We start from the raw sequence: 24,253 nt of genomic DNA, 5'->3' as shown, positions 1-24,253 counted from the left end.
GAGTGAGTCGGCGATGGTGTTTTTTATCCCTGCCAGATGAAACGGCACCAGAAAAATCCCTTGGGCGACGGCCCAATGCCACAGGTCCTGCGCCTCCTTGGACAGCGCTGGTGACCTGGTTCCGCCCTGTTTCCTGATGTAAAACATGGTGGTGTTGTCGGTGAAGATCCTCACCACCTTGCCCTTGAGGGACGGAAGGAAGGACCTGAGGGCCCAAAACACTGCACGGAGCTCCAGGACGTTGATATGCAGGGACTTCTCCGTCGGGAGCCAGAGTCCCCTCGCGTGCAGATTTTCGGTGTGCGCTCCCCACCCTTCCAGGGAGGCATCCGTGGTCACAGTCTCCTGGTGGGCTGGGGTCTGGAAGTCCATGCCCGCCGTCAGATGCGCGCGGGTGCCCCACCACCGTATCGCTCGTCGGAAACTCTCGTCGAGCTTGATCCTTTCCTCGAAGCTGCCCGTCGTCTGGATCCAGCGCGCATCCAGGAATTCTTGCAACGGGCGCATCCGGAGCCTGCACATGGGAATGAGGTAGATGCAGGAAGACATCATCCCGAGGAGGGACTTGATGGATCTCACTTTGGCCGCGCCGGCCACCAACATCCGTTGCACCTTGCCCAAGATGGTCCTGGTCCTCTCCTCCGACGGGGAGGCCAGAAGGGACACTGTGTCGAGCCTCGCTCCCAGAAACAGTGCGACTTGCGCGGGCACCAGGTGGGATTTGGCGTAGTTCACGGAGAATCCCAGGTCCGTGAGGAGTTGGACGGTCCTTGCCGTGTGGACCACGGCGAGCTCCTTCGTCTTGGCGCGGATGAGCCAGTCGTCCAGGTAGGGGTAGACGTGAATCCCCTCGCGGCGCAGCTGCGCCGCCACCGGTGCGAGGCACTTGGTGAATACCCTGGGTGCCGACCGTAGTCCGAAGGGAAGGGCTTTGAACTGGTAATGACGCCCTTGGACCACGAACCTGAGGAATTTTCGGTGCCCCTTTAGGATGGGAATGTGGAAGTAGGCATCCTCCAAATCCAACGACGATAGGAAGTCTCCTTCCTCCAGTTGACCCAGGACGTGCTGGAGGGTGACCATCCGGAACTTCTGCGCCTTGATGAACTTGTTCAGCCGTCGCAGGTCCAGGATGGGGCGCCATCCTCCCGTCTTCTTCTTCACGAGGAAGTATCGCGAGTAGACTCCGGAGCCCCGAAGCCTCTTTGGGACGAGTTCGATGGCGCCCTTTCTGAGCATCGCCTTTACCTCCAGGAGAAGTTGAGGGACGTGAAGTTCTTTCCTGGCCACGGGGGGGACGCGCGGGCACCTTCTTTGAAACTCGAGCGCGTGGCCCCGGGCCAGGGCGTCCAGCACCCAACGGTCGGTGGAGATGGACTCCCACACGCTGACGAAGCCCGCCAGCCGGCCTCCCACCGGGGTGCTTCGGTGGGGGCCCGACCCCACGGCCGGTTCAATCCTGCTTGGACGCGGCCTTGCCGCCTTGACCTCCTTGGCGACGACGGCGGGGTCCGCTAGACTTGCCTCGTCCTCTGTAGGCCTCTTGCGACGACGAGCGGGCCGCTTGACGGTAGGAAGCGAAACCGCCGCCGGAACCTTTGGAGGCGCCCTTGCCTCCGCCGCTCCGAAAGGGCGTCCGTCGTTGCTGCAGGACTCCAAGGGCCCGGGCCGTCTCAGTATCCGCCTTGATGGCCTGAAGGGAATCGTCCACTGTCTTCCCAAACAGGTTGTTCCCGTCGAAGGGCATGTCCAGGACTCTGGTCTGGACGTCCTGCCGAAAGTCCGTAGCTTTGAGCCATCCACGACGTCGAAGGCAAACGCCGTTGCCCAGCTGGCGGAACCCAGTGTCGGCGATGTCCGTCGCCACGGTGATGGCGTGGTCCGAAGCCACTTCACCTTCCTGGAGGATCTCAAGGGCCTCCGCCCTCTTGTCGTCCGGCAGAAAATCCAGCAGGGGAGCTATCTTGTACCAGAGCTCCCTGTCGTAGCGGGCCACGATAGCCAAGGCGTTGGCCGCTTTAATCGTCGTCGCTGCCGACGAGATGACTCTACGCCCCATAGCATCCAATTTCTTTCCCTCGCCGTCCGGCGGGGAAGTCGATGTGGAGGCCGCACCCCCCCCCCGCTTTCTTCCTGGCTGCCGCGGAGACGACGGAGTCCGGGGTAGGCTGCGCCCGGAGGCATAGGGGGGCCGTGTCCGGGACCCGGTACTTTTTCTCGTACCGGTCTCTTCTAGCTGGCGTAGTGGAAGGGTTCTTGAGGAGGGAAAGGCCCTCATCCCAAATGTCGTCCAACAGAGGCACTGCGAGGACCGTCTTCCTCTTGGCCTCGCGCCGCTGATAAAGGAAGCCTTCCTTTTTCTTCTCCTCAGGGCAGAGTTGGAAAAGCTTGGAAGCCCTGGAGATCATGGAGTGGAAAGATCCGATCTCGTCGGGCGGAGAAGCCCTGGTGGGGGGCGACGACGGAAAATCCTCGTCGTATGCCTCGTCGTCCGTACCCGTCGCTGCCGTGTCAGTCCCCGTATCATCCCCTCGGGTGGACGGGGAGGAGGGCTGGACGGGGCGCGACGGTTGAAAAGGAGGTGGAGGATGGATCCTTCTTTTCTTGGTAGGGGGAACACCAGAAGGTCCCGGTTCTGGATCCCCCGACGGGAGAGGTTCCTCCGTCGGTAACGGTAGCCTCGTCCTTATCTCGGTGCATAAGGACTGTATGGCCAACAAAATGGCCGCCGAGTTGTCTCGCGGCGCTGGCAGAGGGGAATCCGACGGGCGAGCAGGGGCCCCGTCGGTATCCTCGACGATGTCGTCGTCGTCACCCGCGTCGGGGTCCATTCCGACGGGCTGGCCTTGTTCCACGCCTAGGCCGTGGCTTAAGACCTCGATCAGCTCCTCTTCTGAGGTTGAGGCCGAATCTACGACGACGCCCTGCCCCCCCTTCTTCCCCACGGAGGGTTTCACGGGGGTCCTATCGATGGGCACAAAAGAAGACTCCCTCCGAGGAGGCAGGGAGATTCTGGGCCCTGAGGTCGCCACCACTGGCGCAGCCTCCACAGGCTGAGCCAGGGCCGCCGCGACCGTTTCGATAGAGGGCTTGGTCGGATGGATCAAGGCCTTCACCACCTTAGGTGCGCTCACCGCCTTATCCTTGAGGGAGGGGGCACTGCCACGCTCCTCCTCTGCCTTAGAGCTCGACCGGGGCCTCTCCAGGAGCTTCGCCGGGTGCTCGGCCTTCCTCTTACCCGACCCAGAGCGTTGGCTCGTGGTTGATGGTGCCGGGGAGGGTGCGCCCTGCCTGGCGCCCGTAGAGCCCGACCGTTCGGCGCTCACGGTGCCAGCGGACTCGCGGTGCTTGGCCTTATGTTGGGCCCCCGTCGCCGGGGCGCCCTCAAAGGTCTTAGAAGACCGCTCGGATTTCTTCTTCTTCTCGCCAGACGGGCTCTTACCCTCCAGCCAGTTGGCGAGACGTTGATGACGGTCCTTCATGGTCCGTTCCGACATGTTGCCGCAAAACGCACAGTCCTTCTCCACGTGCGTTTTGTCCTCATGAAGGCAGTAAAGGCAGAAAGAGTGTTCGTCTTCCTTAAAGACGTTCTGCAGCTGGCATCCAGGGCAGACCCTGAACAGCTTTCCGGGCGTCGAGCTTCCCTTCTCCTGGGCCATCTCCGAGACCGGGCCTGAGAAGCTTCTGGAGTCCTCCGAAGTGTAGCTCGACGAAATCTTCACCCTTGAGGGGCACAGACGAATCCGACACGGGTCCCCGTTGATCGGATGTAGGATCGGTGGAGCTTGAGGCTCTTTTGACCGAAAGAATTGAAGTTTTTTTGTGAAAAAGCGCGAAAAATAGCACTAACGCTCGAGAGCAATAGCACGAGGATCCCAACACATGAACGTGCGGTAAAAATCTGAAGATGGCTGCCAGAGGCGGTGCTTAGGTAGAGGGCAGTCATTGGCTGTGGTCAGTATGACGCAGAGACCAGTGATTGGTTATTACTACGAAAGACAGATCAGAAACGAAACTGATACTGGTTTTTTCTTTACCGAGGATTCCCAGCCTGACGACGGGGAATATTCATGAGCATGTGAATCCATGCCAGACCCCATGCTGGAGAAGTAGGGATTTCTCCGTCGGGAGCCAAAGGCCTCTTGCGTGCAGATTTTCGGTGTGCGCTCCCCACCCTTCCAGGGAGGCATCCGTGGTCACTGTCTCCTGGTGGGCTGGGGTCTGGAAGTCCATGCCCGCCGTCAGATGCGCACGGGTGCCCCACCACCGGATCGCTCGTCGGAAACTCTCGTCGAGTGTGATCCTTTCCTCGAAGCTGCCCGTCGTTTGGATCCAGCGCGCGTCCAGGAACTCCTGCAACGGGCGCATCCGGAGCCTGCACAGGGGAATGAAGTAGATGCAGGAAGACATCATTCCGAGGAGGGACTTGATGGACCTCACCTTGGCCCCGTCGGCCACCAACATCCGCTGCACCTTGCCCAGGATGGCCCTGGCCCTTTCCTCCGACGGGGAGGCCAGAAGGGACACTGTCGAGCCTCGCTCCCAGAAACAGTGCGTCTTGCGCGGGTACCAGGTGGGATTTGGCGTAGTTCACGGAGAATCCCAGGTCTGTGAGAAGTTGGACGGTCCTTGCCGTGTGCTCCACGGCGAGCTCCCTCGTCTTGGCTCGGATGAGCCAGTCGTCCAGGTAGGGGTAGACGTGGATCCCCTCTCGGCGCAGCTGCGCCTCCACCGGTGCAAGGCACTTGGTGAATACCCTGGGTGCCGACCGTAGTCCGAAGGGGAGGGCTTTGAACTGATAGTGACGCCCTTGGACCACGAAGCTGAGAAATTTTCGGTGCCCCTTTAGGATGGGGATATGGAAGTAGGCATCCTCCAAATCCAACGACGACAGGAAGTCGCCTTCCTCCAGCTGACCCAGGACGTGCTGGAGGGTGACCATCCGGAACTTCTGTGCCTTGATGAAATTGTTCAGTCGTCGGTCTAGGATGGGGCGCCATCCTCCCGTCTTCTTCTTCGCGAGGAAGTATCTCGAGTAAACTCCGGAGCCCCGAAGCCTCTTTGGGACGAGTTCGATGGCGCCCTTCCTGAGCATCGCCTTTACCTCCAGGAGAAGCTGAGGGACGTGAAGCTCTTTCCTGGCCACAGGGGGGACACGCGGGCACCTTCTTTGAAACTCGAGCGCGTGGCCCCGGGCTAAGGCATCCAGCACCCAACGGTCGGCGGAGATGGACTCCCACACGCTGACGAAGCTCGCCAGCAGGCCTCCCACCGGGGTGCTTCGGTGGGGGCCCGACCCCACGGCCGGTTCAATCCTGTTTCGACGAGGCTTTGCCGCCTTGACCTCCTTGGCGACGACGGCGGGGTCCGCCAGACTTGCCTCGTCCCCTGTAGGCCTCCTGAGACGACGAGCGGGCCGCTTGACGGTAGGTGGAGAAACCGCCACCGGATCCTTTGGAGGCGTCCTTGCCCCCGCTGCTCCGAAAGGGCGGCCGCCGTTGCTGCAGAACCCCGAGGGCCCGGGCCGTCTCCGTGTTGGCTTTAATGGCCTGAAGGGAATCGTCCACTGTTTTCCCAAACAGGTTGTTCCCATCGAACGGCATGTCCAGGACTCTGGTCTGCACGTCTTGACGGAAGTCCGTAGCCTTGAGCCATCCATGCCGCCTAAGGCACACGCCGTTGCCCAACTGGCGAAATCCAGTGTCGGCGATGTCCGTCGCAATAGTGATGGCGTGGTCCGACGCCATCTCACCTTCCTGCAGGATCTCCAGGGCATCCGCCCTCTTGTCATCCGGTAGGAAGTCCAGCAGGGGAGCCGGTTTGTACCACAGCTCCCTGTCGTAGCGGGCCACGATAGCCAAGGCGTTGGCCGCCTTAATCGTCGTCGCTGCAGACGAGATGACCCTGCGTCCCATAGTGTCCAATTTCTTTCCCTCGCCGTCCGGCGGGGAAGTCGACATGGAGGCCGCACCCCCCCCCCCCCCCGCTTTCTTCCTAGCCGCCGCGGAGACGACGGAGTCCGGGGTAGGCTGTGCCCGGAGGCACAGGGGGGCCGCGTCCGGGACCCGGTACTTCTTCTCGTACCGGTCTCTTCTAGCCGGCGTCGTGGAAGGATTCTTGAGGAGGGCGAGGCCCTCATCCCAAATATCGTCCAGTAGAGGCACCGCGAGGACCGTCTTCCTCTTGGCCTCGCGCCGTTGATGAAGGAATCCTTCTTTTCTTCTCCTCAGGGCAGAGTTGGGAAAACTCGGATGCCCTGGATATCATGGAGTGGAACGATCCAATCTCGTCGGGCGGGGAAGCCCTGGTGGGAGGTGACGACGGCAGATCCTCGTCGTAGACCTCGTCGTCCGTACCCGTCGCGGCCGTGTCAGTCCCCGTATCATCCCCTCGGGTCGTGGACGGGGAGGAGGGCTGAAAGGGGCGCGACGGCTGAAAAGGAGGTGGAGGATCCTTCTTTTCTTGGGGGGAGGAACGCCAGAAGGTCCCGGTTCTGGGTCCCCCGACGGGAGTGGTTCCTCCGCTGGCAACGGTAGTCTCGTCCTTATCTCCGAGCATAAGGACTGTATAGCCAACAAAATGGCCGCTGAGTTGTCTTGCGGCGCTGGCAGAGGGGAATCCGACGGGCGATCAGGGGCCCCGTCGGCACCCTCGCCGATGTCGTCGTCACCTGCGTCGGGATCCATCCCGACGGGCCGGTCTTCTTCCACGCCGAGGCCGTGGCTTAAGACCTCGATCAGCTCCTCCTCCGAGGTTGAGGCCAAATCTACGACGACCTCCTGCCCCCCCTTTTTCTTCTCCGCCAGAGGTTTTACGGGGGTCCTGTCAATGGGCATAAAAGAGGACTCCCTCCGAGGTGGTAGGGAGACTGAGCCCCGAGGTTGCCACCACTGGTGTAGCCTCCACAGGCTGAGCCAGGGCCGCCGCGACAGTCTCGATAGAGGCCTTGGCCGGATGGATTAAGGCCTTCACCGCCTTATCCTTGAGGGGGGGGACACTGCCTCGCTCCCCCTCCGATGGGGCCTTCGAGCTCGACCGGGGCCTCTCCAGGAGCTTCGCCGGGTGCTCAGCCTTCCTCTTACCCGACCCAGAGCGTTGGCTCGTGGTTGATGGTGCCGGGGAGGCTGCGGCCTGCCTGGCGCCCGTAGAGCCCGACCGTTCGGCGCTCCCGGTGCCAGCGGACTCGCGGTGCTTGGCCTTGTGTTGGACCCCCGTCGCCGGGGCGTCCTCATAGGTCTTAGAAGACCGCTCGGATTTCTTCCTCTTCTTCTCGCCGGACGGGCTCTTAGCTTCCAGCCAGTTGGCGAGACGTTGATGGCGGTCCTTCATGGTCCGCTCCGACATGTTGCCGCAAAACGCACAGTCCTTCTCCACGTGCGTCTTGTCCTCATGTAGGCAGTATAGACAAAAGGAGTGTTCGTCTTCCTTAAAGACATTCTGCAGCTGGCATCCAGGGCAAACCCTGAACAGCTTTCCGGGCGTCGAGCTTCCCTTCTCCTGGGCCATGTTCGAGATGGGCCTGAGAAACTTCTGGAGTCCTCCAAAAGCATAGCTTGACGAAATCTTCACCCTTGAGGGGCGTAGACGAATCCGACACGGGTCCCCGTTGATCGGATGGAGAGTCGGTGGAGCTTGAGGCTCCTTTTGACAGAAAAAACGAAGTTTTTGAGAAAAAACGTGAAAAAATAGCACTAACGCTCGAGAGCAATAGCACGAGGATCCCAACACATGAACGTGCGGTAAAAATCTGAAGATGGCTGCCAGAGGCGGGGCTTAGGTAGAGGGCAGTCATTGGCTGTGGTCAGTATGACGCAGAGATCAGTGATTGGTTATTACTACGAAAGACAGATCAGAAACAAAACTGATACTGGTTTTTTCTTTACCGAGGATTCCCAGCATGACGACGGGGAATATTCATGAGCATGTGAATCCATGCCAACCCCATGCTGGAGAACTACCCTTTCATTTGCGGTAGTGGAAAGACGTGGTATTCCGGTTGCCGGGGTGCTTGGCACAGGCAAGGCGAAAAGGCTGGCAAACTGGTTATCCCCACCAGTCAAAGGAAGAAGACTCTTCAGGATGAAGATCTCCTCTGTCGTTGGAAGAAGTGGTGAGTCGGTTGAGGAGGGCTCCACCGGTGGTGTTGTCATTGCAGGTCGGTTCAGCTTCTCCCTCTTCGGATTCTTTGGTCCTGTGGCGACGTCTGAAGTCCCAGCCCCCAAAGCCCTTCTTTTATGCAGAAAACCCCCATTCATCAGTCCTAGCTGTCACTCAAACATAAGTGGTGAGCCGGTCGGCTCACAACTGGGCCAATCACACAAGAGTGCGACTTGAGTTGCCGAGGCAACTCAGTCCAGGGTGCCTAAACCCCCTCCCACACCCCCTGTGGTACCCAGAGAGAGGGGCACCACTTTTGGAGGCTTCTGTGGAGAAGCCTGCCAAAAAGTGGAACAAAGGGCTCGACTTGGGTTGGAGTCACAGAAGAGAACACAAACGCCATTTTGGAACCGAGTTCTGGCAAAAAATACCAACCGGTGAATTAATATAAAATAAACCGGCGGTATGTTTGAGGCTATGTTAAAAAGTATTAGCCTCCAACAATGGGAAAATCCCATAGGAATATATTCGCGGTTGAATATAAATAGTATCCATTGCCACCAGCCAAAACTCGCTCAGGGGGGACTGGACAGTGCCCCCTCGAACAACAGACCCAGGGGCAATCGAATTGCCCCTACCAGTACGCCCACAATATGATGGTTTGTACTGGTTCTGTTCACAATTTAGGACTAGTAAAGCCAATGGTGACTTTACATGCCCTGGGAGACAGTCAGTCCCAGGGTACGGAGTCTATTTTTGGGGGTCACTATGACACCCCTGTGTTACGGCACGGAGGGTGCTGTGTAACACACATACCAAAAATACATGAAGCCCTGTGGAGTAAAAGACGCCATAGCCTATAACACACATTACAAAGTCAAAGGAACACCTCAAATCATGTCTAAGAGTGGGAGGAAAAGAGTCTCACTTAGCAGGAGAAAAAAATAAACCCCAAAAATCCAGCAAAGCTGCTGGGGGACTCACTAGGTTTGGGAAATTAGCCTTAACATAGAATTCTCCCTAACAAATCCCTTTTCTTCATTTACAAGGCTTGCCCTCGTCTTCCCTCCTTCTCATAACTTTTGCTTCCGAACGTTGACAATATCGAAGTACTTTTGGCTACGTTGAATCGTGAACTGACTGATCTTCGGCCACAGGCCCCGGTGTCTGTCGACCCTGGCTCCGGCCCTTTGACTAATGAACTCCTGTCTGAGTGTTTCTTGATTTTGCCTGCCTAACCAAAGAATTGCCTGTGATTTTTGCCTCCAACTCCCTCTGGGTATCTCTGGTGCTAAGTGCGTTTTTGCCCCGGTAACATTTCATGTCACAGATACGCGCGTTTCTTTAGTAGACCGAACTGTCAAAAAGTGATCGCAATCTTATTCGCGGTAACGTGTTTTGTGCCCAAAACCGGTTCAGTCAAACACAGGGTACTTACCTTGAGGCTTACCGTACAAAGTTAATTGGTTAGTTGTAGTATATTTAACGTGTGGTTTTTATTTGAGTTTAAGAGAAGTGTTGTGTTTATAACGAATGGTTTAAAAATAAATGTACTTCTATTTTTTTACCTGAAACCTTGAGTCCGTGTTTGCTTGAGTCACAGTATTTGTGGTCCCTTTGTGTAATCTCTGCTACTGCTCATATACTCTTGATAAGCCTGGCTGCTCCGCCACTGCTACCACTCTGACATAGAAGTACAGTTGTGTACCAAAGGTAAAACTTGTATTGCCATTGTCTTAATTGTGTGTATTGGTCCCCAAGGGCACTGCACAGGTTTCTGCCTAACACCTTCAAGGGCAGATTTGAAAGAGTTTTTGTGGCAGCTTCCAGAGTATTCTTCAAGGCATACACTGCGTGCATCATGGCGGACGAGAAGGAATCCCCCCCCCCCTTTTTCAAGCTTTGTACCGACTACAGTCTGCAGAATGTTTATATGGATGATAAGCATCCTCAATGCCTTTACTGCCTGTACCTGACGCACAAGGAGGAAGATTGAGCATTTAGCCGTGAGCTCTCAACCCGCACAATGAAGGATCGGCATAGACGGCTGAAGGAATGCCTACAGACCAAGGCCTATGCACTGGGTGGGTCCCAGTAGCATGGCGGATCCGGGAATGCTGAGCGGGCTTCCAAGTCTTCTGAGGGCACCCCTCGCGTGGGTGTCCAACAAAAGGCTAAGCACCGCATGTCCACTGTCACCGGGAGCGCAACTGCAGCAGGCTCCTCGGCGTCCAGGGTGCGTTCGACATCTCCAGCCACTTCAGTCACCAGTCAGCGCCCAGGATTGTCGTCCAAGAGGAAGTCGGACCATCCGGGCAAACTCAAGGTAGCCCCGGAGACTGCAAAGGAGAAATCCAAGACCAACCTGCCGGAGATGGCCAAGGGGGACTGAGGCTCTGACCTTCCCACTAAGGAGAAGGCCAAGCAGGACAAGGCATCCGTGACGACCAAAGCCAAGCAGGACAAGGGATCGGTCCTGTCCGTGAAGGCCCAGGTACACCCGACGAAGGCCCTGCCTTCCATCGAGGTGGTGGTGGCGTCCCTCTTGAAGGCCACAGAGGCAAATCCGCAGGGCGCACCCCAAGGGCAAGCGTGTCCCTCGTTGGCAGGAGGGAGTCTTCTTTCCATCTCATAGAGAAGACCCTGGAGAAGAAGATGCCGGTCATCTCCCTGAGACCGTCCCCTCTGGACGCAAGGGGGCGGGCGTGGAGGACCTCCAGGGCATGGATATCTCCTCGGAGATAGTCTACCTCCAGACCATCCAGGCGGAGAACGTCTGGCCCTACGACGAGGGCGCTGATTAAGGTGACGAGTAAGGATACCTTGAAGGAAGGCGCCCCAGCTTCCTATTCCACCTCCGATGAGACCTCTCTGTGGACATTCTCTCTACACTGCATACTCTGGTCTCCAAGATACAGATGAGGATGCCTATGGCCCGGCAGCCCTACCCATGGTGCTGGTGGTGGCCGATCTTCTGGTGATGGGGGAACCTCCTGCCAAGAAGAGGAAGAGGCACCAAATGCCTCCTTGCCACCCCTCGCCGTCCTCTTCCCCACTCGCTCCCCCCACCACCCAAGGGATGAGACTGACCAGAGCAATGACAGTGGGATGTGGGACCTCCCGTCGCCACCTCCCAGATCCTCCATGTCGGACGAGATAGGCTAATGTCACGCGATCGTCAGCACTACAGAGCTCTTCCAGCTCGCTCCAGAGGAGAAGGGGGGCTTCTTGTACCAGCACCATGAGGCGAAGAGAAAGACCATCCTTTCGGTCCCACTCTTGGATGACATTTGGGACGAGGGACTGTCTCATGAAGAACCCTTCTACGTCACCGGCAAAGAGGGATCGTCTTGAGAAGTAGTACAGGGTGCCTGTTAGGGAGAATTCTCTGTATAGGCCAATTTCCCAAACCTAGTGAGTCCCCCAGCAGCTTTGCTGGATTTTTGGGGTTTATTTTTTTCTCCTGCTAAGAGTGAGACTCTTTTCCTCCCACTCTTAGGCATGATTTGAGGTGCTCCTTTGACTGTGTTTTATGGGCAATGGGGTCCTTTACCCCATAGGGCTTCATGTGTTTTTGGTATGTGGGTTACACAGCACCCTCTGTGCCGTAACCCAGGGGTGTTGTAGCGACCCCCAAACAGACTCCATACCCTGGGACTGACTACTGTCTCCCAGGGCATGTAAAGTTACAATTGGCTTTACTAGTCTCAAATTGTGAACAGAACCAGCACAAACCATCCTATTGTGGACGTACTGGTCGGGGCAATTCGATTGCCCCGGGGTCTGTTGTTCGAGGGGGTACTGTCCAGTCCCACCCGACCGAGTTTTGGCTGTTGGCAGTGGATACTACTTTATATTCGACTGCGAATATATTCCTATGGGATTTTCCCATTGTTCGAGGCTACCACTTTTTAATATAGCCTCGAACATACCGCCGGTTTATTAAATTAATATAAATTCACTGGTTGGTATTTTTTGCCGAAACTTGGTTCCAAAATGGCGTTTGTGTTCGCTTCTGTGACTCCAACCCAAGTCGAACTCTTTGTTCCACTTTTTGGCGGACTTCTCCACAGAAGCCTCCAAAAGTGGTGCCACTTTGTCTGGGTACCACAGGGGGTGTGGGAGGGGGTTTAGGCACCCTGGACTGAGTTACCTTGGTAACTCAAGTCGCACTCTTGTGTGATTGGCCCAAGTGGTGAGCCGCCCGGCTCACCACTTAGCATGTTTGATTGACAGCTAGGCTGAATGAATGGGGGTTTTCTGCATAAAGCATGGCTTTGGGGACTGGAACTTCAGAAGTCGCCACAGGACCTAAAGAATCCGAGGAGGGAGAAACCGAGCCGACCTGCAACGACGACACCACCGTTGGAGCCCTGCTGAACCGTCTTGCCACTTTTCCCCAATGAAAGAGGAGATCTCCAGCCCGCAGAGTCTTCTTCCTTTGACTGGTGGGGATAACCAGTTTGCCCGTCTTTTCGCCTTCCTGGACCATCTCGTGGCCGCCTTGCCCGTGCCAAGCACACCGGCAACCAGAATACCACGGTTTACCACTACTGCGAAGAAAAGGGTGGTACCTTGTAACCGGGAAAACTCCACGGCTGGTTTCTTCCCTGACAGCGCAACGACCTTCAGCTTTCCTCCACGTCGAGACCTCCTCTTCCTCTGGACGAAACACCGACTTGCACCCGCTGCCAGAAACAACTGCCCCCGCTGGAGCGTTCTTCCCACTTTCAGGTACTGTGTCCCGCCTGGCTTCCCTTGCGACAGATCGTTCGGGTGACAGTAAAGCCTCGACTTTCTAACCTGGGTTAGCCTAGGACCTGTTAACTAACTTTTCCTGACTTGATCTCAATCTTTTGTGAACTTTCTACAAAGACTCTTTGGGCATAACCCCACTGTGTGATCCTGGACACATTTCCATTGCTAAGAGTAGGGCTGGCATTTGAACATCCTTGCTCTCCAGTAGACTTTGGCTAACCTGCCTCACTGTGGTTCTTTGAAAAGTATTGAAATTTGTGTGCTTTCATAACTCTGCCTTTTTCCCTCCCTTTTTAATAACTTATTAGAGTGCCATCTTATGTTAAGCGCTCACCTCTGTCTGAAAATAAGGTGTTTCTCATCAAGACTTGTCTAATAAGTAATTAGGGTTGTATATATGTAATAGTGACTGTGTGTTGAATTTACTTATCTCTTTGTGCTAGTGTAATTTACAAGTGTGTCTTTAAATAAATAATTATATTCTTTTACACCAAAGCTCTGGTCAGTGTTTGCTTGTACTACTGTATCCCTGTACCTATTGTGTATACTCTATATACTGCCTAACCCATCTTGAGAGAAGTCTGACTGCTCAGCCACACCTAGTCCTAAATCTTTTTCAGTGGTCCCTAAGGGAACTGCACAGGTTTCTGCCCAACAGTGCCGGACTCTGCGCACAAGTGCTTATGGGCCCAACTGACTGGGTCCTCTCGCCCCCGGCAAAGAAGTAATCGGGACCTTCTTCCTCAACGGCGTCAGCCCTCACCAGACAGCGAGGGGAAGAATTTAGATGCCATGGGACGACGTGCAATCTACTCTGCAGTGACAACCATCAAGGCCGCCAACGCCATCGCTATCGTAGCGCGCTACGACCGGAAGCTGTGGTTCAAGATCGCTCTCAACCTGGACTTCCTGACGACAAGAGGTGAGAGGCGTTGGAAATTCAGGAGGAAGGCGAGATGGCGTTGGGCCACGTGATCACAGTGGCCACGGACAACACCAAAGCAGGGTTCCGCCAGATGGGCAACAGTGTCTGCCTTCGTCGTGGCTGGCTTAAGGCCACCAACTTTTGACAGGACGTCCAGACAAGGGTTTTGGACATGCTCTTTGACAAGGACAATCTGTTTGGTAAGGCTGTGGACGAGTGTTTACAGGCTATCCAGGCAGACAAGGAGAGGGCATGTGCCCTGGGAATGCTACAGCAGCAACGGTCGTCCTTTCGATCCTCAGGAGACAAGTCTCCCCGTTCTGCCAAAGGGTACGGCAGGAGTTCCTCTTCTTACCGCCAACCCCTCGGCCCAAGAGACCAACAGGGGCCGTTCCAAGGCTTTCGAAGGACGACATTGTAGTCGCCAGGGTCCCCAAGGCAGTCAGTTGACGTCCAAACAGGAATTAACTGGCCGTGACGTCGGGCACCCACCGATGCATCCTGGTGGGAGGCAGACAGACGAAATCAGCGACCATCTCCACTGACCGGTGCAGAACGCTCTCGCTCAGGGACACACTCTGGAGATTCAACTAAAGTGTCCCCAAATACCAGCGGTGGCCAGTCAGGAAAACCATGTCCCTCAGCTGCTGCTGGAGGTTCAGGCATGCTAAGAAAAGGGGCGATAGAGCTCATCCCAAAGCGGTTCTGAGGTATCCTCGTGAGAAACACGACCGGGGGCTGGAGGCCTATTCTCGACCTCAGACGACTGAATAAATGCATCAAGTGCCAGAAGTTTCGAATGGTCACTGTTCAGCATGTGCTCAGACAACTAGAAGAGGGGGACTCTCTTCCTGTCGTAGTTGGACCTGGAGGATGCGCACTTCCACATCCCAATTCAAAAGGGACACCGCAAGTTTCTGCGCTTCATCATTCAGGGGAAGCATCAGTTCAAGGCCTTTCCTTTCGGATTGAAGTCGACGCAGAGGGTATTCACAAAGTGCCTGGTGGTACCTGTGGCGGCACATCTGCGACTGCAAGGGATCCACGTCTACCCTTTCTTGGATGACTGGCTCATCCAGTTCAGTTCAAGGAGCATTGCCGTCGACCACACATCGAGGACCGTCAGCCTACTGACGGATCTGGGGTTCTCTGAATTATGCAAAGTCCTGCTTGACTCCATCGCAGGACGTGCTGTTCCTGGGATCCCGGCTCAACACGGTGTCATGCCTGGAGTCACCATCAGAGGAGAGTGCCGGCCATCCTGGGCCAGGTGCAACAGCTGCTTGCTCTGAAGATCGCCACGGTGAGGGCCATCAAGTCCTTGCTCGGCATGAGGTTGTCATGCATTTACCTCATCAGACTTTGCAGGCTACGGATGCTACCACTGCAGGTGTTCCACAATACACGTTTGATTCAAGTGTCCGGAAGCTTCCAGGACAAGATCACCCTCAACTATGGGTTTCCGTCGTGCAATAAGGTGGTGGGGCGTGCATTCTCATCTGACCAGAGGCGTGGATTTCCAGACCCCACCACATCAGTAGACTAAAGACGAACACCTCCCTGGAGGGATGGTGGGCTCACAACGGAAGTCTTCACGTCAGAGGTCTGTGGCTGCCAGAGGAAAAGACGTTGCACATCAACGTGTTGGAGCTACGGGTGGTGTTCTGGGCCCTCAAATCGTTCCTGCCGTCCCTCAAGGGGAAGGTGGTGTGGGTCTTCACAGACAATACCACCACGATATTTTACATCCGGCAATAGGGGGGCACCAGATCCCCAGCACTCTCCAAAGAGGTGCAGGTCTTATGGGACTGGGCCGTCGCCCAGGGGCGGTTTCCAATTCCTTTTCATCTGGCAGGAGTGAAGAACACGGTCGCCACCTCTGAGCAGGGAACTTTGCTCATGCCACGAGTGTGAGCTTCGGCAGGACCTAGCGGAGAATCTGTTCTGCAAATGGGGCAATACCAGATTAGGTGGCTACGATCTCCCAGCAGACTGGAAGGAAGTTCTCGCCAAAGCTAGAGCATCATCTACTTTGAAATGCTATGGACTCAAGTGGAAGAGATTGTCTATTTGGTGCCATTCCCAGAAGATTGACCCTGCTGAGGATCAAGGCACCTTAGGTACTCCAATATTTGCTGTTTGCCAGATTGGGATTTGCCCACGCCTCCATGAAGGTTCATCTGGTGGCTATCTCCCGCTAGACCAGATCCCCAGGATGACCATCCTTGTGTTCACACCGATTGGTCAAGGGATTTGTCAAAGGACTAGTCCGCTTATTCTCGCCGGTGAAGGCTGAAGCCCCGGAGTGGGAGCTCAATATGGTGCTTACTAGGCTCATGGGACCTCCGTTCAAGCCTGTGCATTCTGCACCACTCAAGTTTGTGTCGTGGAAAACAGCTTTGCTCGTGGCCATCACCTCTGGACGACGAGTGGGGGAGATCCAGGCCCTCTCCTGGAAACCACTTTACTTGAATTTCCACTAGACGAGGGTGGTGCTGCGCCGCACCCCTCCTTCATGGCCAAGGTGCCGTCAGACTCATCTAAACAAACCCTTGGTGTTACCTGTGTTTTTTATGACATCTTCGTCGCCGGCTGAAAGGACTTTGCACTCATTGGATGTAGATAGAGCGCTGAGGTTTTATGTGGCTCGCGCAAAGAGTTTCCGGAAAACCTCTCGGCTCTTTGTGAACTTTGGTCCTGTGAACCATGAAAGGCCCTGTCCAAGGCTTCCATTTCCAGGTGGCTCTCCGGCTGTATCACCCACATTCACTGGTTGGTAAACCAACTGCTGCCGGGCTGTCAGAGAGCCCACTCTACCAGAGCAATTGCTGCTACAACGGCGTTCCTGTCTGGTGGGTCCCTGCTGGACATCTGTAGGGCTGCGACGTGGAGGTCGACACACACCTTCACGAAATTCTACTGCGTCGAAAGGGATTCCAGGGAGGAGTCCAGAGTCAGCCAAGCAGTGCTGCGCACCTGTTCGCTTGAAGGTGAGCCTGGTGCGGAGGTAAGAGATGCTTATGTTGAGCTTTTCCACCTCATGTGGTTGTCCATGTTTATACTGCTATGTATTCTCTATTCATAAGCATGTGAAGCCATGCCAGACCCCATGCTAGAGAAGGAACAAGTTACTTACCTGCAACTGTTCGCCAGCATGGGTCTGGCATGGATTCACATGCAAACCTTCCCGCTCACCCCTCTGCAGCTCTTCTCTTGGTCCTACAGCCACTTGACGTGCTACCAAATTTGAAGATGGCTGCCAGAGGAGGGGTTTAAGTAGAGGGCAGTCATTGGCTGGGGGCAGTATGGCCCCGAGCTCAATGATTGGTTGTTAGGAGAAAGAGTTCAAAAATGTAACTGAAACGGATTTATTCTTTCACTGAGGATTCCCAGCCTGACGACGGGGAATATTCATGAGCATGTGAATCCATGCCAGACCCAAGTCAAGCCTGTCTGTGCTTGTCCGTACACGCACCGGGCCTTGGGCCCTCCCCCAGCTTGATGCCCTACCCAATACTATGTCTTGCAATATATCCAGCCTTGCTGAATATAGCACCTAACCCTTCCTCCCAAGTCTGCACAGAACCTGAAGATCCATCATCTATGGCCTGCCCGGAGCCTCTGCCAACCACAGGAGGCGTTGCTTCACTTTGCAGACTGCAGCCATCATTTTACATGCAGGTATGCTCCACTTTTTCTCTGTTTAAAAAGCAGCACACACTGCCTCAATATCGCATTGAGGTTTTACCATCTATGTTTGTGAGTGCGCTCCATGGGCATTATTTGCTCATGCCTGGCCATATTCATTCATGTGTTAATCCATCTCCAAACATGGGCGCATGAAGATTTCTTACCCCGAGCGTTACCTGCAGCAGCCTGATGCTGCTGCGCGATTGGCCTTTTTCCTTCTAAAAATGGCCAAACCGAAGCCGGCAGGCGCATGCCGGCCCCCTCTCCAAGGCCCTCTTTCTAACGCTCCTGTCAGTTCCCGGTCTGTTGCCTGGCCTGGTCTGTGGGTCCTCTCCTACACCACCCCCACCCCATGTGCACAGGGAAGCGGAGGAGACCGCCACACTTTCAGGACACACTGAATTTATGGAGACCTAACATTTCTCTGAAGGTCAGTTCCCTCAATTAACTTCATCTATCCTCTGTCCCACCTCTCACTCCATCTCATCAGGACTCCCACTAATTTAGCTGTGCCCAGTTGCTGCATGTGTTTCACCTTGCCCTGCCACAAATCGGATTTAGCTGGGCCATCTGCAGCTTCTTCCTGCCCTGTTTCACCTCCTCCCTTTCCCAACCTACCCCACTCCCTCTGCTAGCACTTTCCTCCTCTTCTATCCTCCTTGTATTGTTGGTGTATTGTCCCCCTTCTGTTCTCACCTCCCCCATCCCGACCTCTTCTCCCCTCACCCTACTTGCTCATTTCCCTGATCAAACTACTCGGAGCATAGAAATGCCCAGTAGTCTACCTTTCCTACATTCCTCTTCCCTTTCCCTCTCAGCCTCCCACCCACTACACTGTATTTTTGTCACACCGTTATATAATTGCATGATCCACTTCAACGTAGCATTGTATAGTAGCCTGTCTGTTCTACCCTGCCCCCCATCCACCTTTACCCTATTAGTGCAAGGCACTTTGAAAAACTAAGCACTGTCGTCAGACATGAAAGTAATTTTCACTGTTATATGTATAACTTGCATTTATTCCTGATTTACCCAGCTCTGTGCAGGCCTGTATCATTCAGAAAGTCAAGGGCTCTGAATGGCTCCCTCCCCCCACCCCCCAGGCTTGTGTATAGGCGCTATACAAGTAAATAAACACACTATTTTTCCACCAAGGTTTAGTATGGCTTTGCCAAGTAAGTCGTACGTGCGGAGCTGGAGCTTCCTCCCCAGCCTATTTTTTACCTAATGCACGGTCCCTGGTAGCACATGCCCAGGACTATTATAATCTCAGATCATAAACCGTATTTGCTCTGTATCTCCGAAACCTGGCTCCGTGAACATTCTGACATACAAGCATTGCCTCCAGGCTATGACATTCTATGTTGTGACCGCTTATCCACCCATCCAGTGGGGGTAATCCAGTGATTTTTAAAACTTCCTTTAGAATCACTCATTGTGATTGAATGTAATATTAAAATGGAATCTCTATTATTACCATGCATGCTTTGCTGGTCTATCTCCCTACTAGGCTTGACCGGGCGTTCAAACAGACTGGAAAGTCGTAGCAGAACTCCAGCAGAAATATTCTTGTCTGCTCATTGCGGGCGACATTAATTTTCCGGCTAACAAGCATAGTGAGCACATGCTCTCAGTTTTTAGCATCCATGTTCGATTTAGGTCTATCCCAACATGTTACCGATCCGACCCATCAGCTGGGTAACCCTCTGGATTTCATTTTTTCCCCCAGTAACTGCCAAATCTGTTTTTACGGTTCTCCCTATTTGGTCCGACCATGTTGTACCATTCTCAGTTTGGCTAGCAACCCACCCCCCCTTTCATCGCGACCTGGAGTGCTAACTTGGAAGCAAAGCGCTCATCAGGACGGCCTCCCACTGCCCTCTGCCCGACTCCAGCAATTTAACCACTGTCTGCTACATTTACCAAGGCGGCCGACTCTGCTGCTCCTTGTGAATGTTAAAAACTCGTCCATCGGGACCTTGGTTCACTGATAATCTTAAATCCCTTAGGTTATCTCATAGGCAGGCAAAAAAGAAATGGATAATTAGTTATAGGCCAGCTGACAAAGTTCTTTGTCAAGCCACGGTTGAATTCCAGAAGGCCATCCTCTCTACTAAGACACTCTTCTTTAGTAGGAAGGTAGAAGCTGCTATTGATCAACCTAAGGCTCTTACCAGTTTAATCCAGTCTCTCTCCTCACCTGCTCAGTCACATCTGATTCCTTGTCAATCTTTTTGGATGAAAAGATCACCCCCACATTCGGAGTAAGATCTGTTCCTGTTCTCATCTCCCCATACTTACTGCACCCACTATAAACATCACTTTGAACTCTGTTTGGTCCACTTTTTCGACTTTCTCCTCTTCAGACTGTCTGCTATTAATAAACTTAAATCTGCTTTGGATCCTATTCCATTTCTCTATTCTTAAAATATGTCGGTTCATATTTCTTGTGTCACAGTAGCAGAGAACGACTTCCTCAGAAACCTGTAAAAAAAAAAAAAAAACTTCCATGGATACTGCAGTTCTGGCCAATGTTCGTCCCATTTCACTTCTTCCGTTCTCTATGAAGCTTTTTTGATTCCTTTCAATCTGGTCTGTGGCCCGGTCGGGACACTGAATCTGTTCTGGTCTCTGTGGTAGATTACCTTGCCCGCCTAGTGGACTAGGTTGGCGTGGGGGCGCTGATTTTATGAGATCTTTCTGTGGCGTTTGACACCATGGACCATCCCACCCTGGTTGCCAGATTGTCTTCTGTAGGTCTTTCTGGCCAGGTGCACACCTGGTTCTCCTCTTTTCTCTCTGGTCGCTATCAATTTTTCTCCTTTTTCATCCAAACCAGTGCCTGTCATGCAGAGTCACGCAAGACTCTGCTCTGTCACCTATCCTGTTCAACATACACATCAATCCACTTCTGGGTCTCAACCACTCACACAGTTTCCTCTGCTATTCCTATGCAGACGATAAACAGATTTTACACATATCTGTCTCGGTGTGAAATGGCAGTTCGACTTAGGGATTGCTTGGAGGTGGGTGGATGGAGGACCAGGAACAGGCTGAACAGTGAAAAGACTGAAGGTGCTGGCTCTCCTTCCACTCTTCTGTTCTGGGCCCCTGCTGATTGGACCCTGCCCAATAACGGCTACTTTAGTGAAAGATCTGGGTGTTAAAATGTCAGCATCTCTGTCAATGTCTGACTAGGTGGCAGCTGTCTGTCAAGTCGGTAACCTTAAGTTAAGGACCCTTCACAAGGTCCTGCAGTACATTCCTTCTCAATTCCATGCTCCTGTTGGAGTTATGGGCGGTATTGATTACTGCAAAGCCCTTCATTAGGCTCAACCAGTCCACTTAATTTGCTAACTTCAGCTCTTGCAGAATATGGCTGCAAGAGCTGCGCTTCACGCTCCTTTTGGCTCTTGCACGACCCCCTTCCTGCGTCAGCTTCATTGGCTCCCTGTTGGAACGCGTGTGGTGTTCAAATCTCTGTGCGTTGTCCATAGAGCTTTTCACAAACTGGGGGCTGAATATCTCCAGGGAAAGTTCTGTCCCTGCGTCCCCTCCAGAGTACTTTGCTCTCAATCGTTAATGAATCAAGACCCCCGGATAAAATACTCCCGATAGCTGGACATGCATCCTCCGTTGCTGCAGCAAAAGGTTGGAAGTTTGCCCTCTGGGCTGCGGATAATCACTTTTCCATTTGCTACTCCGTTAAGACTCTTCAAATTCAGATCTGACCCTGCACTTGCAGTTACTTATGGTCCCTTTAGCGCTAAGATGTCCTCGGGCAGCCATTGTGCCTAACAAATTCTGTTAGCATAACAGGTGAGAAACCTGTGGGATGAAGGAATCCATTCAAGCAACTACGCTGCAGATACTAGATTATAGGGGAGGAATCTATTAGAAACAAGGAATTTCACAAAGACCTGCACTGGCTGCCTTAGTGACTGATCAGTACCCTGCTAAGCAGATGAGCTAATCAAGAAATGTAAAGCAAAAAATGCTTAACTTAAGTAAGGACATGAAAAACTGCAAAAAACTGTAAACACTGTAGGTTCCACTGATGTCAAAAGAGAAACAGCAAAATAAAAACTCAACACTTTGCCTGAGAGAATGCCTGAAACCCAGGCAGGATGACAGATGAGATATTGAAGTGGGAGTATTATTTTCAATTTTATATAGTGGGGCATAAAATCATTGAAAACACATTTCCATTCACAACAGGGGTAGTTTTTAAGTTGCCCAATTAATATTTTAACACTAAAACCGGTTTGCTTTGTAAATATTTCCTAGTAATTAAAGTGGACTAAAAAATGAATGTTCAATTGCTCTTCAGATGAGAAAGTGACTTTGAATATCCACCCTTCGACACTGTTTAACTGGTACCACAGTTATAAAAATATTTATTGATATTTTATTTCTATCGCGCTCGTACACAAGTGTTTCAGAGCACGACAAGGCAAGGGAGGGGAACAGGGGAGAACAAAACAGTGATCTTACTAGGCCCAGTGACATTGAGAACGTGTAAGTGCATGGGAAAGTTATGGAGCTGTGCAAGTCTGAAAAGTGAGTAGCATTCACTGTGCCAGTTTGATTTTTTTCATAGTATTTTTTTCTTCTTTAATTTGATGTTTCAAGTATGTGATTGTTTTGGAGAGTAAAGAGTGGCAGGTACACTTAAGAAAAACATAACATTGAGATCTTGCTCTAGAGATCGGAAAAGAAAGCTTGATAAATACATGAAAAACAAAAAATGGGGGGTGAGGGTGGGGTGTCGAGCCACAACTCACGACAGTGCACATAAAAAAAGATTACTGGATGGATCAATTTATTTTCCTGTAATTCCAGAAACCCTGAAAGCATTTCAATTTGGATTGCCCAACCCACACTGGTCTTTTCAGCAACTCCATGACATAAGGAAGGTAACTCACTTTGCTGTCCCCAAGAATAGTGATAATAGGGATGCCCAGGTTCTTCACATGTTGTTTGATATTGGGTCCAATGGCTGTGGCTAACTGCTGGAGGATACTCAGGGTTTGCAGAACCTAGAAAATAAAATAAATTATAAACGTCAGAAGACCAACGTGCAGGATAAGAGACATGCAAGACTGTCAGGAGCCGTCTCAGTGTCAAAGGCTGTGCTACTGACAAGTAGTTTTGCAGCTTTAGTTTACCCAACAGCAAATACACATCTAGTCTAATGACCTTAACTGTGCTCCAATAACCTTGCCAATAGAACTTAAAAGTGTGCCTATTTAAGTAAGACGATGCTGGAAAATCCAGCAGACAGTGAGGCAACAAAAAAAAGGAATTAAGACTAAGCAACATGAAAGATTGCATTCTTCATTTTGATACGTAAATTGAGAACGGATTATAGAGTGCAGTAATGTTTCTCATGAAGAGGTTGGAACCGTTGGAGCAGGCGTTCTTAAATAAAGTTTCTATGATCGTAAATTCATCTAAATGAAATTGTCAAAGGCCTCCTTTACCAAGATCTTATTCGAGTCGTTGAGTCGTCCTTTCAACGCAGTGAGCAGCTCTCCAATGTTTGGCTGTATGAATTTGGCTTCATTCAACAGTGTGACAACTTCATCAAGGCCTTCTTTCCTGATTTTCCAGTTCTTATCTCCAATCTTTGAAACCATTTCAGATGAGATCTTGTCACTAAAATATGAAACAAAAAAAAAGTCATGATCCCACAGAAGGTGCCCAGTGCAGACTTGATAAGGAAGTAAATTATATGATATAACGCACATGTACACAAGTGTTTCTAGGTGCATGGTATCTTGGTATCCCCAAGATAACAGCAACAAACATCAGTCCCCATTTCCCAAACCCAGAACATACCAAACAAGAACATGTAACAAACGGTAAAAAGATCCAATCGACGCCCCTACGTTACTCAGGACTATCAAATTAGTAAAGTGAAAAATACAAATGTACTTAAGGAAAAACATTGAAACTATGCACATCTACAAGTAAGTACTTGAGAATAAGATAATAATGTACCTCTCAGTAATGTTCTTTGTTCCTACCACCGGTTGCTCATCTATGATATTCTATCACCAGTGTTGCTGATCTTTGGACACTTTTCTGCCACCACAGGGCGCAGCACAGTTTCACATGGGCACGGCAGGCCCCTCTACACGCCAAACACCGGACAGGACGTAAGGGCCAGTATATATCAAGGAGTCACGCCCCATGACCTCAGTTATGTCTTTTCCCTAAACACATTGCTGAGGGAACCACAGAACTAATGATGGTATACTAGCTATTCCATCAAGAGAAAAAGGTTGCAGGGCAATGAGGAATCTGTGGGAGGAATGTCAATCAGCAGGAATAAGTTATTGTTTGGAAAAATTGTCCCAAGTCCAACAAAGGGCTTCATAAAACCATATCTGAGGCAGTACAAAACTCTACCCTTAGAATAAGGCTGTACCCTCTGGGAACATTTGGTAGTGTAGACAGAGCAGCCAGGCTTACCTTGGTAAGGAGAGAGGGCTATAGCTTGGTACAAAGAAATTGTAGGATACATAACGTCCAAAGAAACACTGAACCACTATGTATTGTAAAAATAAATGGTTTATTTAAATACAAGTAAGCCAAGATAAACCTTGGGGAAGTGCTATAACATAACATCTATATGGGATACATCACTCAACGCAATCTTATTTCTGATGCGTGCATCTGCTTAGATTCACGTGCTTTGCATAAACCGACATCTAGTGGAAGTTGCACAGTATTGCACAAGAAGTTTTTCGTAAGATCGAAAAAGGAACATCCACAGGG

At 52.5% G+C, this 24,253-nt stretch overlaps 1 protein-coding gene across 3 annotated transcripts in view; it reads right to left on the bottom strand.

The window, feature by feature from the left end:
* The window catches only part of CKAP5 (cytoskeleton associated protein 5), a 1,593,334-nt gene that overhangs the window by 819,309 nt on the left and 749,772 nt on the right, over positions 1-24,253 (bottom strand). For all 3 annotated transcript variants that reach the window (XM_069623197.1, XM_069623199.1, XM_069623198.1), the window contains exons 22-23: positions 22,954-23,128; positions 22,396-22,509 (exon numbers count right to left, since the gene is read on the bottom strand). In XM_069623197.1, the coding sequence (XP_069479298.1) occupies positions 22,396-22,509; positions 22,954-23,128 (289 nt within the window). The remainder of the gene's footprint in view (positions 1-22,395; positions 22,510-22,953; positions 23,129-24,253) is intronic.

This window comes from Ambystoma mexicanum, chromosome 11, assembly GCF_040938575.1.
Source record: "Ambystoma mexicanum isolate Mex_15411 chromosome 11, UKY_AmexF1_1, whole genome shotgun sequence".
Taxonomy (NCBI): domain Eukaryota; kingdom Metazoa; phylum Chordata; class Amphibia; order Caudata; family Ambystomatidae; genus Ambystoma; species Ambystoma mexicanum.
The sequence above is the reverse complement of the archived record's forward strand: the minus strand, read 5'-3'. Positions and strand labels throughout refer to the sequence as shown.